The following is a 15,000-nucleotide window of genomic DNA, read 5'->3' on the forward strand; positions in this document are numbered from 1 at the left end:
AGATGAAACAGCTTCAGAGTTTACCAGTCCTGGAAAGACGAAATTCCTGCGGAAACTTTTGGTAGAAACAGAGCCTCCATCTTTCTTCTCTACGTTTCCTTCGACAACCAACTCATTTTCATCAATGACTTTAATCTTCAAGTCCTCTGTTTTAAAATCATGGACATCCAACACCACCTGCAAAGAAAAGTGTGATTATAATATATCGTTTGGTTTTATGAATATATTTGAAAAGATAAAAAAAAATTTCAGTTACTTGAAGTAAATAAACAGAAGAGTTACAAGCTACTAACCTTGTGGCATTCGTGATCTTCAGATACAGAAACTGCTTGATTCTCTTCTCTCATATCTTTCTCTCTCAAGCTTCTGTAAGAGGTCATATCGTGTGCCCTGGACAATGTTTCTCCCTGTTTTTCCATTACTTCTTGTACTGCTCTTTCAAAGTATTGACGAAGTGATGCAAAGTGGTCGTCATGAAAGAAGAGGCCTTTTTCAAACACTGGCAGAAATGATGAGTCAGCATAATCCTTCAGTGTTTTGTTGGAAATAGATTCTTCTGTCTTTTTATTAGTCAATGTGAAATCCTGAGAATTTGTATGTGAATTGGAAGAAATAGAACTAGATGAGTCAGCTGAGCGCATTTCTCTTTGATCCTTTTCTTTTGGGACCTTGATAGTAAGAATTCCATCTGATGACATTGCTGAAGTAATGGCCTCAGTCTTGACTGGACCTGGAAAAGTGAATAATCGCTGAAAGCTCCTCTGCGAAGATTTCCCTTCGATTTTCTCTTCCACTTTACCTTCAACCTTTAGCACCTTCTCATCAATAACCTTCACACTAACGTCACCACTTGTGAAGTCTTTTACGTCTAGAACAACCTAGAAAATAAGAAAGATATATATTATGAAAGGAAGTGCGTAAAGATTTGAATATTTAGTTGCTTGAGATATATCAATACTATTTCCACCTCAAAATAAAAATCTGAACGAACCTTATGGAAAGTGTCATCTTCTGTAAGAGAAACGGCCTGATTTTCTTGCTGTAGATTCTCCTTCCGGAGGGTCCTGTAGGCAGTCATGTTGTCTCTTGTGTCAATTGCAGACGTTCTCCCAAACTTTTTCAGAACCTCCTCGACAGATTTTTCAAAGTCCCTTCGAGCAGTGTCGAAAAAGGAGTCGTGGAAGAATGATCCTTTCTCTGAGATGGACAACAGAATATCAGATTTGTCGTCCTGTGAGAAACTCTCTGGAGTTGCATCTTTGTTTCTGTCTGACTTGAGAAACTTCTCTTCAGCTGTGCCAGTCAAGCTAGAGCTTGTGGCTTCCTCATTTATGTTCTGGAGTTGGAAGTTGACCTTCTTTTGGGAAATGTCTCTCTGGTTTTTCTTTGGGACACTGACTGTTAGGACACCGTCAGAGGACATAGCTGAGGACACGGCATCAGCCTTGACTAGACCAGGGAATGTGAAGCGACGACAGAAGCTCTTTTAGAGATTGAGTTTGCTTCCTCCTTCTCAACGCATCCTTCAACCACTAGTTCGTTCTCGTCCAGGACTTTGACCTTTACATCTCCATTCATGAAGTCTCTGACGTCCAACACAACCTGAGGAGATAAGGAATTGATTCCTTCAATACCATTTGGGTCAATGACTCTCCTCTGAAGAATTATAGTAAAATTGAGTGTGGCAGGAGAACAACCTTCCACTTATAGTTAAACTACCTTTGATAAACGAATTAAAGTAATTTTTCAGTCACAGTTTTTATGATTCTTGAATGGAGAAATACAAATACTGAATATTAGTATCAGAACTTTTGCTTTTTATCGAATGTACCATTATTTGAAAAAATGTTGTGGAATTTACAGAAGAAGACAAGTGATGCTTATAGAAGACAATTATCTATGAACAAGTATTGAAAAAAAAAATGATCTACAAAGGAATGTAAATATAAGTGTTTATAAAGATTCAAAGTTGAAGTTTATTTTATGCCTTCACTTAAATCCAACAGAATTAATTGTCATCGAACTCATTTGAGAGAGAGAGAGAGAGAGAGAGAGAGAGAGAGAGAGAGAGAGAGAGAGAGAGAGAGAGAGACCTACCTTATGATGAGAGTCATCTTGGGATACAGAAATGGCTTGATTGCTCTCTTTGGGATTTACTTCTCGAATCTTCCTGTAGGAATCGAGGTCATTTTCTTCGGCTGACCTCTGACCCCATTGACTCACGACCTCCTTCACGGATTGGTCAAAGTTCCTACGGGCATCTGCGAAGAAGGAGTCGTTGTAGAAGAGGCCTCTGGTGGCAATGGGAATGAGGCAATCCTCCAGACCCGGCCACTCCATTGTGTAAGTCCTTCCCTCTAAGGACGTTCTATTGCTGCTTTCTGAGGAAAAGCTGCTGCTGCTGCTGTTTTTACTCACTTTGGAGGACGAATTTTTCACGCTGCTTTTCACGTCGAAGGATGAAGTCGTCTGCACAGAATCGGCAGCACAGCTGCTGAGACGAGAAGCTGGGTTGCTCTGGTGTTGTGTTGGAGCCATCTTTTCTTTATTTTCACTTGATAAATGTAATTTAAAAACTCGTTTTGCTAAAATAATATCGAATGTAAGAGAAGTAATATAAGTCTGTAGAGTTATGTAATTATCACAGATTCACTTCAATGGAAGAATCAAGAGTTATTGTCTTTCGTTGCTAAGAAGTCAGTCTAAACTGTTCTGCCGGGTGATGCACTCTGGCCGGCTTATATACAGCAGCCCTTGGCACCCACGCGGCACTACTTACCTCCTACGGCAAGGGCGTCACCGGTGATGTCACTATGACGTAACCTTCATTCGTTCTCTATTTTGGAATGTCTGAGAGGAAGGGAGATCGTTCTAGATCTTTCGAGTTTTTTTCCTCAAAGGAATTTTTTCTTTGGTTCTCTAAATGTTCGATATTTGAATTTGAGACGAAGAACTATAAATATTGCAACAAATATTTGTTTGTATGTAATTGTAGCTATTCAATTTCGCATCAGTATAAGTAAAAAAGAGCTTCTGACTACAGTTCTCCTTTTAAGGAAGTAAAGTGGCTACCTGGACGAACTCATCTTTTTTATATATGTAGTTAAATGTCGAATGTTTTCTTTTGTTGTCAAATGAGTAATGACACCTGATACCGGATTATGCATAATGGAGTATATATTGAGAAGATCATTAATATTATAGGAGGATCATTATAATCTGTTGTTATTAACGCACACACACCTAATCATATATATATATATATATATATATATATATATATATATATATATATATATATATATATATATATATATACTGTATATGTGTGTGTGTGTGTGTTCGTGTGTGACTGGTTCATATATATATGTATAAACCAGTTAATGCCTTTTCTGCTCTTGGTGTCATTATCATTCGTACCTCTTATAATCCAACTCGATCTGTTTTTCCTGAATATATATATATATATATATATATATATATATATATATATATATATATATATATATATATTACCTTGGTCTAAACTGAAGATATAAAGAAGAAAGACAGATGATTTGAACCTCTTTGTTTGTCTTGAAAATCGTTTTTTGATTTGTTCATGTTTCTGAGAGAGAGAGAGAGAGAGAGAGAGAGAGAGAGAGAGAGAGAGAGAGAGAGAGTCCGGGTCCAAAGAATAAATGTAAATTCCTCTTGCTCAAAAGTCCTTATGCTTAAAAGGTAAGATATTCCGAGTTTGATAAAACTAGTTCCTTTTTTATTTCTTTTCTGCCGAGATGTTGACATAAATGGTTGTGTTGACACCAGTTCGTTTTGTTTATGCATCATTTATTTGTTATGGATAAGGTTTGATATGTATGTTCTCAATTCTAACATACAGATCAAATTACGTTTGTATTTAGGTATGATAACTATAATTTGATTTTGGTTGATAAGCAATGCAGCGAACAGAAATTAGCGTGAATCAGCCATCAAGTTACATTCATCAGAAAAACCTAATGGGGGAAGAAAACGAAGTGTAGGCTATGCAAATTGTTTGCGTGGACGAATGTAAAGCCTAAAAATGAGGAAGCTACCTAGGATTAGGATCACTTGCGTTATTTACTTCATGCATGTTTTTATCGCATGATTTCATGATATATAGATAATGAAATCGACATTCGGTATGTTGAGCAGCCTCCCATCAGCCATAGAAGATTCGATTCTAAATAAATATGACTACATAATGGAAGCAGCGATCTCTCTCTCTCTCTCTCTCTCTCTCTCTCTCTCTCTCTCTCTCTCTCTCTCTCTCTCTCTCTCATCATTATCCTTGGACCTTCTAGACTCCAGAGTTCAATAATATCTTAAGCATTAATGAAATGTTTGGGTTCGAGTGGTTGTTTCACGCGACGTCACAACAGTGACGTCATCAGGGTGTAGGCTTCTTGCCAAAACTGGTTCGCTCACTGGCCAAGGTGATGGTGTACCTTGCCCGTCGGTCTGCCAGGGCATTCATTTCTTGTATTATTTATGGAATTTGAGTCACAATATGGAATTTGGGCCTTCATATGGACACCAACGGATGGTTGATTAGTGCTCGTGAATAGGGAGCGAAGTACGACTACTGTCGGGTCCTGGTCGTACCATACCGGGCATTCTAGGGGACATTCATGCAATTATGCCTATGGCACCACTCTACTGTATATGTTACCTTTTACGTCACGACTCCATCATATTCATATGTGACCAATATTAGTTAGATTATATTAGTTTGAAGAATACGTTTTCATACAATTTAAGAATAGTTATTTATTATATGAATTAAATAAATATTGACTAAAAACTGTACATGGAATAAGAGCCTACATATGTTCGTATGTTGTTTAGATGAATAAATCTGATAATTTTTATCTTAAATTCTCTCCATTTGCTATTATTCCAAACTTGGCTGGTATGCAGCGCATGTGTAAATAAAGAAACCATTATTATTATTATTATTATTATTATTATTATTATTACATGCTAAGCTACAAGCCTAGTTGGAAAAGCAGGATGCTATAACCCAAGGGGCTCCAACATGGGAAAATAGCCCAGTGAGGAAAGAATACAAGGAAAAATAAAATATTTTAAGAACAGTAACAGGATTAAAACAAACATTTCCTATATAAACTATAAAAACTTTAACAAAACAATATGAAGAGAAATTTACTTAGGAGTGTCCTCCCAGAGGAGCAGCTTACCATAGCTAAAGAGTCTCTTCTACCCTAACCAAGAGGAAAGTAGCCACTGAACAAATACAGCGCAGTAGTTAACCTCTTGTGTGAAGAAGAATTTTTTGGTAATCTCACTGTTGTCAGGTGTATGAGGACTGAGAAGAATATGTAAATAATAGGTCAGACTATTCGGTGTATGTGTAGGTAAACAGGAAAATGAGCCGTAATCAGAGAAAAGGATCTGGCCAGTGAAAGGACCCCATAACTATCTAGCGGTAGTATCTCAACGGATTGCCATGTTCACGTCCTGAAATATAATACAAATATTCCTGTTATATAAAATAGATATAAAAACCTCTCATTAGTTTTAGATATGTGACGGCCGAGAGAAAGGTTATGACTCAAAGGCAGGATGCAATCAACTGAATAACTTTATTAAAGAACACACTCCTTTATATACAAAACCTCAAGGCAACAGGAAATTACATGTTCGAGAGACAGACAATGTTAGAGAGGAAACACGCAGACATGCTTATTCTGGTTCTTTTTAGTGCGAGGGAAGAGCGCAGATACAAGCATAATATATACAAAATAATTTATGTACGATCGTGTGACACACGGTTGGTACATGGCTCCCCCCCTAAAAATGACATACTGTACATGTTAAATAGGGCGCCCTGATCAAGAGAGGCGAACTGCAGGCGGGTCATCTGGCAGTAGATAAGCAGGTTTTAGACGATCAATGGAGACCCAGTCTTCTTTGCCACGAATGTTTAGTAGGAATGCTTTCGGACTGCGTCGGATCACAAGGAAAGGGCCCGTGTTAGGGGGCGTTAGCGGTGGCTTGGTAGTGTCGTTGCTCAGGAAGACGTGCGTTGCAGAGTGCAAGTCTGTTGGTATATGATGCTTCGCTGGGGCTTGTAAGTCTGGCGACATGGAGTAAATTTTCCCACGACGTGACATATGCGCTGGAGATCATCGGAGGAGGTTGTAGAAGGAAAAAATTCGGCAGGGACGACCAAAGGGTCGCCATACACCATTTCAGCTGCCGAGACATCGAGGGCATCTTTAGGAGTGGTCCTTAGTCCCAGGAGGACCCAGGGAAGGTGAGTAAACTAGTTGGAATCCTTGCAGCTGGACATCAAAGCTGCTTTGAGGGTGCGATGAAAACGTTCATCCATTCCATTGGCAGCGGGGTTGTAGGCTGTTGTCTGATGTAGGGTGATGCCCAGGAGATTTGCTAATGATGTCCACAATTGAGAGGTGAAAGTGGTTCCCCTGTCAGAAGTAATATGCTCAGGGATACCAAATCTTGCAATCCATCCAGAGAGTAAGGCAGATGTACATGAGGCAGACGTTGCAATTTCCATGGGAATGGCTTCAGGCCAACGGGTGGAGCGGTCGATGACGGTAAACAGGTAACGATGTCCTTGTGATGTGGGTAGGGGATCTACAACGTCGACGTGAATGTGTGCGAAACGACCCTGAGGTTGAGGAAAGGTGCCCACTCCTGAATCCGTGTGTCGATGTACTTTGGAAGTTTGGCAAGAAGTACAGGCGCGGACCCAATCCTTAGCATCCTTAGAAATGCCGTGCCAAATGAACTTTGCCTTCAGCAGCTGTGCAGTAGAACGGCACGAGGGATGTGAAAGGCCGTGAATGAAATCAAACACCTGTCGGCGCATGGGAGCAGGAATCCAAGGTCGTGGTCTGCCAGTACTGACGTCACAGAGGAGGGTGGTGTTGGAGTCGTCAAGGGGGAAGTCTTCCCAACGGAGGGACGTGCAGGATGTCCTACACGCTTGATATTTTGGATCCTGTCGTTGGGCTTCAGCCAGGGCGTTGTAATCCAATCCCAGTTGAATGGCAGCCAACGTGTTTCTTGACAGGGCATAGGCAACGGGATTCATTTTCCCAGGGACGTATTGAAGGGTGCAATTGTATTCAGCCACGGTGGAGAGATGTTGGCGTTGCCGGGCGGACCAGGCATCAGACTGTTGAGTAAAGGCATGCACCAGAGGCATGTGGTCTGTGCGAATGACGAAGGGCGTACCTTCTAAGAAATGACGAAAGTGACGGACAGCCAAGTGCACCGCCAGCAATTCTCGATCGAAGGTAGAATAGCCCGATTCTGCCTTGGACAGTTTTCTGCTGGAGAAGGCCAATGGGCGGGGCGAGCCGTTGACCACCTGCTCGAGTACTGCACCAATAGCTACGTCGCTGGCATCGGTGGAGAGAAGGAGAGGGGCATGTGGGATAGGAAAAGTGAGAGCTGCAGTGGTTGATAGGGCCTTCTTTGTATTGCAGAAGGCTGCTTCTTGAAGGGGACCCCACTTCAGGTCCTTTGGCTTGCCCTTGAGGGAGGCGTAGAGGGGAGCAAGAGTGGCGGCTATGGCTGGCAGAAAACGGTGATAATAGTTGATCATGCCCAAGAACTCCTGCAGAGCTTTGACGGTCGAGGGCGCGGGAAAGTTCTGAACGGCTGCTACCTTCTCAGGAAGGGGATGGACTCCTTCAGGAGTGATGCGGTGCCCTAAGAACGACACTTCGATGGCGCCAAAGGTACACTTGTCGTACCGAACTACAAGGCCGTTTTGTTGCAGGCGGTCGAGCACGATGCGCAGGTGACGGAGGTGTTCCTCTTTTGAGGAGGAGAACACAAGTATGTCGTCCACATAACATACACAGAAAGGGAGGTCCCCTAAGATGCCATCCATGAGACGTTGAAACGTGGCCCCAGCATTACGAAGGCCAAAACAGGAGTAATTGAAGGTGTATGTACCAAACGGAGTGGTGATGGCAGTCTTGGGGATGTCTTCTGGGTTCATAGGCACCTGATAATGCCCCTTCAGAAGATCGAGCGTAAAGAAAACCTTTGTTTTGTGTAGGTAGGAGGTCACATCGGCAATGTTTGGGAGGGGGTAGTGATCCGGTTCTGTTTACATGTTCAGGCGCCTGTAATCCCCGCACGGACGGAGGGAGCCGTCTTTCTTCAGAACGATGTGTAAGGGTGACGACCATGGGCGGGAGGCCTTTTGGCAAAGGCCCATTTCCTCCATTTCGGCGAACGTCTGTTTGGCGGCTGCCAATCGTTCCGGTGCCAGACGTCTGAATTTTGCGAAGACTGGGGGTCCCGTCGTCTTGATATGGTGATAAATACCGTGCTTGGCAGGAACCTTGGGCGTTTTGCGAAGTTCTGGACGGAAAACTTCCGGGTACGACGTGAGGAGGTGTGCGTAGTCATCCGTGGGTGCGCTGATGTGGAGAGTGAGGTTAGAGGGGGCGGATTGAAGAGGTGTCGACAAGTACGAGTCTGCGTTGACCAATCGGCGGTGGGCGACATCGACCAAAAGGTGGAAATGAGAGAGGAAATCCGCACCGAGGATTGGCATTGTGACGTCAGTAACGAGAAACTTCCAATTGAATTTACCGTTTCCGAACGATAATGTGAGGTTCTCGTAACCGTAGGTGGGTATCGCAGATCCGTTGACAGCTACCAAGCGAACGTCGGCAGATGTAGACAGACTACATCGTGTCTTGAAGAGTTTCCTTGGCAAAAGAGAACGACAAGCACCCGTGTCTACCAAAAATCGCACGCCCGTTCCTGTATCATGTTAAAAGAAAAGGTTAGAAACACGGGAGGCCACTGCCACGAGAGATGGCCTACTTACACGTTTTTTGGTGACTGACAATCGTCGGCACATTTCTTCGCGGTCGCCCCGAATCTGAAGTGGTAGTAGCAAAACTGCGGCGGATGGGAGGTAGTAAGTGGCTGTAGAAGTCGTTTGTTGGGGCGTGAGCGATTGGTGGGTGGTGGGCGGCTTTGTCGCCGCTTCGGCACGTCACGGGGTAGGCGTGTATGTCCTACGGCATTCATGTAAGCTTCGGTTGACGTTGAATAGGCATCCGCTTCGTCAGGGGTAGAGGCGTTGATGGAGGTCTTGAAGTGGCTGGTCCATAAGGGCGTCGGCTTTGGTCATCAAGTCCTTTATGGGTAAACTATCGACATCGGGTATGGCAGCACGTATAGGTCCGGGTAAACGGCGTATCCAAAGGGCACGAAGTAGGTTCACCTCACGAGGAGAGCCGTCTGCGGCAGGTTGAAGGCGAGCGATACTGGTCATTTCCCTGAGGGCAAGCGAAGCCCTTTGGTCCCCCAACGGTTGTTGCGAGAGCTAAAAAAGCTTTGCTACACGGGCGGCTGGCGACGGCGAGTACTGCTGCAGAAGTTATGTTTTGAGGGCGTCATACGCTATTGGGGTGTCTCCTTGTTCACAAAGCCAGTCGGATATTTCCGGGAAGGTGTCCTCGGGTATCGCCGCGAAAACATAATCTGCTTTGGTGGTTGAGCGAGTCACGCCGTTGATGCGAAACTGGACTTCTGCGCACTGAAACCAAGCAAACGCTTCTCCACTGGCGAATAACGAAAGTTTCAATGGGGGAGTCGCAGCAATAACTTCCGTAGAGTCCGCCATAGTACCAACGATGGAGGGGCGAGGGGGGTGGGGGTGGAAGGCGGTGGGAGCGAGTTGACTTCCGGGGTCACCAATGTGATGGCCGAGAGAAAGGTTATGACTCAAAGGCTGGATGCAATCAACTGAGTAACTTTATTAAAGAAACACTCTCCTTTATATACAAAACCTCAAGGCAACAGGAAATTACATGTTCGAGAGACAGACAATGTTAGAGAGGAAACACGCAGACATGTTTATTCTGGTTCTTTTTAGTGCGAGGGAAGAGCGCAGATACAAGCATAATATATACAAAATAATTTATGTACGATCGTGTGACACACGGTTGGTACAGATAGCTAAATTTAATTAGAAGAAACATACTTAGCAACACACTTTGGTCTGATTATGGACATGTACCAAATTGTCTACTTTTCGTATGCTTGAGAAATACCACACCTTAAAAGAAAAAGCCATCCGCATGGCCCAACAATTGGTTTAATAACGGATGGAGGAGATTTCAAAGTAGTAAAATTCGCTGAACTTTACACAAAATGTCTGCATGAATGCTCCATACCTACAGCTTGGAAAATCTTCATCATTTTACTAATTTTACTAAATGGGAGACAAATGACCTGAAAAAATTATAACCCAGTAAGTTTACTCTCCGCAATATATGAAATATTTACAAAGATCATATTAGGCCGAATAGAAATACAGCTAGACTTTAATCAACCAAGAGAACAGGCAGGCTTTAAAGGGCGTTATTCAACAATTGACCATATCAGTGTAATTAACCATCTATTGAAAAATCAACAGATTAAGACAAACCACTTTTTATGGCATTTATAGATTATGAGAAAGGTTTTTATTCTGTCAAATTTTCAGCAGTAATGAAAACCCTTCAAAGACAAGGAATAGATGAAGCACTTGCAAATATCTATACAGGAAGTATGACATTCCTAAAAATACATAAAGATAGTGAAAAAAAAAATCCGATTGCGGTTAGACAGGAGACCAAATCTCCTAAATTATCCATAGCATGTGTAAAAGAATTTCAAAATTTAGACTGGGAAAATATAGGAATTACTATTAATGGGGAATACCTTAACAACTTTGGATTTGCAGATGACATAGTTGTTTTTATTGACTCATGGGAGGAATTCCAAAAGATAATCGAAGATTTGAATAGAGAAAACAGAAATATAGAACTGAAAATGAATATAATGTTCAGTAAGAAAAAACAGAGACAACAAATAAGGACTATGGACGAGCCTTTAGAGATTATTAGTGAATATACGTTTTTAGGACAGACATAAGTGTCTCCCCAGAACACGATACCGAAATTAAAAGAAGGATAAATCTGGGATGGAGAGTATTTGGTAAACAAATTCAGATTATGAAAGGTATAATGCCACTTTCTCTAAAAATGAAAGTATTTAAACAGATTGTCCTTTCAGACAAATATCTTTTATTTGAGTGGATTTCATATGTAGTTGAGTTAATACATGTATGTAATACATCTATTCATGAGTTTTGTTCGTTAATAAGAAATAGAGAGACAAATGAAATTAGATGTAATTGTGAAGGAATAGATTGAATCAGAGAGAGACACTTAAGTGAACGAGCACTGTGCTTGCTTCACAAATTCCCGATTATGGCTCCCGATGCTGATTTTTTGCTCCCGTAGCTGATATTTTGCTCTTGATGCTGATTCTTTGTTCCATGGTAAAAAAAATTGCTTATTTTCCACGATTATATGCGATTGGAGGGCCCAGATCGAAGTCACAGGCCGAAAATCTGGAATCATCGGGGACCACGCTACGACTGTATTACGACTGTCGAATCAGTATTACGATTATGTTTCGATGATTGTAAAGGTTTACCATGATCGGTTGTGTGCTAGGGAAATCAGGCTACGCCCCCTTTAACGATGTTCGGGAAGTTGCACCATCGTCGTAAGAAGCGATTCGATTTTCGGCACCTATTCAACAATCATTGGAAGGTTGCAACCGAGGTTATTTCTATTCACCGAAGTTCATGCGCACATTTTGATCATCGTATTCTAGATTATGATGATCTAAACACTCTTCGATGATTGAAGACACGTTTGGATAATCGAAGACACGTTTGGATGATCGAAGACACGTTACGATGATCAGAAAATGCACGCCGAAGTTCGATAAAAATTTCGACAAATGGCAGTTGCCCCAACCATTTAGCACGGCGCTAAATGGTCGGCCCTGTTCGGGCCACGTGGCCCCGCACCACGAGGATCGCCCCGCTTCCCGATATTCGTACCAACCTCGCCGACGTGACAAAAAAACATCTTCGATATTCGGCCATTACACCTTCGATAATCGTTATAGGTTGCCCAAAAACCAATTTTCCTGTCTTCGGGAGCAATCGGGAGCAAAATCGTGAATGTGAGAACCCAGCATTAGGCACTATTGTTGTTAGAATTTCGCCATGTTATGAATTAATAGTCAAAACATCCCCGTTATTGTTCTAGAACCTATGAATAGCTCATAAATGATTTACAAGGACGCAAACGAGAAGGCCGAGAAACAAAGGAACTGTCACATGATTGAGGACAAGCTTGGCACGCCAAGATTAGCTTTTATAAACCAATGGCGAACAGGTAGCCGTCAGCTATGAGCTGACCAAGGTAAAGGCCAATGCCAACAGGAATTGTTGGATTCAGTGCCACAACAACAGGTAGCCGTCCTCTTCTAGCGCTAACTGTAAAGTCTACAAGTCTTCCTAGACCCACGTTTTAACCTGGCCTCTGATGGTGTGGACTACGGACTCTGCTGCATGTCTGTTTGCCGCATACTATACCATGTACGGAATGAAGTTCATCTGGACCGATTAGCAGCCGAGTAAAGGGAAACACTTTTCCCTTAACACAACGAAGGACGTCGATCTCTCTCTCTCTCTCTCTCTCTCTCTCTCTCTCTCTCTGGAAACATCGCGAAGGCCCTCAATACACCTGGTTTGGCCCACGGTCCAGATATACCAGGTCAGCCAGACAGCGTACCGATTTTAAGCCTCTTCTGCGCACCTATGTCATCTGACGGGGCTTAGTGTTGGCGAGACCCATTAAGAACGTAGATCTATCACACAGTCAATGTAAATAAAACAAAATTTTACCTTTGGAAAATATTTTATTAAGTTACAAATTTCATTTTTTTTTTCTTATGGCCTCCCTGCATGGTTGTCCTTGAGGTTTTCTATACTTTATCAAATTATTAAGATATCGCATTTGAAAATATAACGATATCTTAACAAAAAAAGCAATAACTTCGTCAGGAACTTCTATACCAGACTGTTTTAATTCTAAATAAAGATTTTTTAAATAATTTTTTTCCCTCCATGAGAGCTTCCCCGTGTACAGCATTAAAAATCTCCCGCATTATTAACAAATGTGAAAAAAAACTGACTAGAAGGTGCATGTAATTCCCCCCGATTAACACATGCTATCCAAGTATCATTCCTTAGCACTTCTTCAGTCTTATTTCCTAACTCGGGATATTTTACACAAAATTTCTTTACGATATATCAACCAATGTATTTAAGAGCTTCTACATCAATTACTCCCCCAATATCTTTCTTTATTTCTTTATTTGCTCTCAAAAGGTCTTCTTCCTCGTCTAAAGCATCTTTCTCTAAATCAAAATCTAAATTTCTGAATATCTGCGTTGTTAGGCATATTTCTAACGCTAAGTTCATTTCTTTCGCTATAGATTCATCGTCTTTGGCTGATTCATGAGATTTTTCAGCAGTGGTGATATTACACTTTTCACTTAATACTTTAATTTCCTTTCCTAGTTAATTTTTTTTTTTTTTAAGCCAAAATTTAATGTTCACAGCATAAGGATGATCATAGTGTCCATCCATTTGCCTTATACACCCAAAGAAATGTTCAAGGCAATCTTGATTTAGTCTTTGTGTGAGTAGGTAGTCAATACTATAGGAGCTTTTTAACATATCAAACAAAGCAATGGTAGATTTACATGATAAAATTATTCCTCTCTGAAACTTGAAAATACTTTTTGTATTAGGATTTTTAACTTTCATAGTATTCATTACCTCGATTACGTTGAGCAATGTACCTGTTTGTTTTTCTATATCAATTCCAAAAGCATTGCTTTTACCAAACTCTCCATACATGGAGGAAGAATTCATTATGTCGAACTAATCATTTATTAAAAGAATAAAATCAGATGTTTAATTCCAGTTTTGACACTCCAACAGTCCCTTTCCCCTAAATATTTTAATGAGTTGGCACATGACCTAGACAGTAACAACTGCTAATTTAACGCGCTGTCTTTGTTGACCTGTTACAGTTAAATGCATTTCATTAATCTTATATGCAAGCCCATATTTTGTTTTGGTTTTTTAAGCATTTCCCGCATGCCATCATCTGAAATACTCTCTCCAGTCTTGAGGAGAAAATGGGAGTCAATAAAATTATTTATAACTAATTTAATTAAATATGGAACATCTGAGAAAACAAAAACTTCTCTTTCTGCCTTAGGATTTTTGAAAGATATCCTATTTTCAAGAGGGTCAGTGTTAAGGTGTTTCCACATACACAGTTACTTGGCATTATTAGTGACGGAATGAATGAATGAATAAAATGATAATAGACACAGCGTCTCCTATTGTTTACGTTACCTCTATAGGGAGCTAACTAAGGTAACGGTCCTTTGTTTTGTTTACCCACGTGTGTAGACGGGGAAGCTTGACGTCACAGTATGGGTGATTCACAGCTTAAGCTGCGCGTTGGCTGACCTGGTATATATAGACCTTGGTTTGGCCATACTCTCAGCGAAGGGCCTAAGATCATTGAATAGGCCCATTCTTCGTGAAGAAGCATACTGTATGTTCGTCTGCCTGATTCAAGACATCTTATCAAAATCTCCACGGGAGTTTAAACCACAGTTTCGTGTATTTCTTTGTACTCGGCAGTGTTAAACAATTTAAACCAAATCCTAGGTAAAGTAAGAAAACGGTCAAGTGTATCCATTACCCACGTTAACATTAATCTCCTGAGAGACTAAATAGGTTTTACAAAGTAAAAGGGCCTTAAGGATTTGAAATTTATTGATTGAATGGTTTCAAGTAAGTAAGAGTTATTCCAAGAAATAAGATTAAATATGAAGCTTCATTTTCATTAAATGTTTTTGGAGCCATCACAGTTCTACCAACATAAACTTATGCCTCAAAAACTTGGATTCTTACGAAAGCCTTAGAACATAAGCTAGTTACAACTCAAAGAGCTATGGGAATAATAATAATTTGAATACACTAAGAAATAGAAAAAGAGCAACAGGGATGCTAGATCAAAC

At 41.2% G+C, this 15,000-nt stretch overlaps 2 protein-coding genes across 2 annotated transcripts in view; one reads left to right on the top strand and one right to left on the bottom strand.

Moving 5' to 3' along the window:
* The window catches only part of LOC137657050 (glutamate receptor ionotropic, kainate 2-like), a 229,407-nt gene that overhangs the window by 14,336 nt on the left and 200,071 nt on the right, over positions 1-15,000 (top strand). The gene's annotated exons all lie outside the window — the stretch shown is intronic.
* The window catches only part of LOC137657257 (serine-rich adhesin for platelets-like), an 86,181-nt gene that overhangs the window by 10,179 nt on the left and 61,002 nt on the right, over positions 1-15,000 (bottom strand). The window contains 6 exon segments of the mRNA XM_068391595.1: positions 1-177; positions 294-878; positions 992-1,485; positions 1,488-1,656; positions 2,098-2,585; positions 3,517-3,527. The exon segment at positions 1-177 is cut by the window's left edge and continues 465 nt beyond it. Of these exon segments, the coding sequence (XP_068247696.1) occupies positions 1-177; positions 294-878; positions 992-1,485; positions 1,488-1,656; positions 2,098-2,585; positions 3,517-3,527 (1,924 nt within the window).

This window comes from Palaemon carinicauda, chromosome 18 (assembly GCF_036898095.1).
Source record: "Palaemon carinicauda isolate YSFRI2023 chromosome 18, ASM3689809v2, whole genome shotgun sequence".
NCBI lineage: Eukaryota > Metazoa > Arthropoda > Malacostraca > Decapoda > Palaemonidae > Palaemon > Palaemon carinicauda.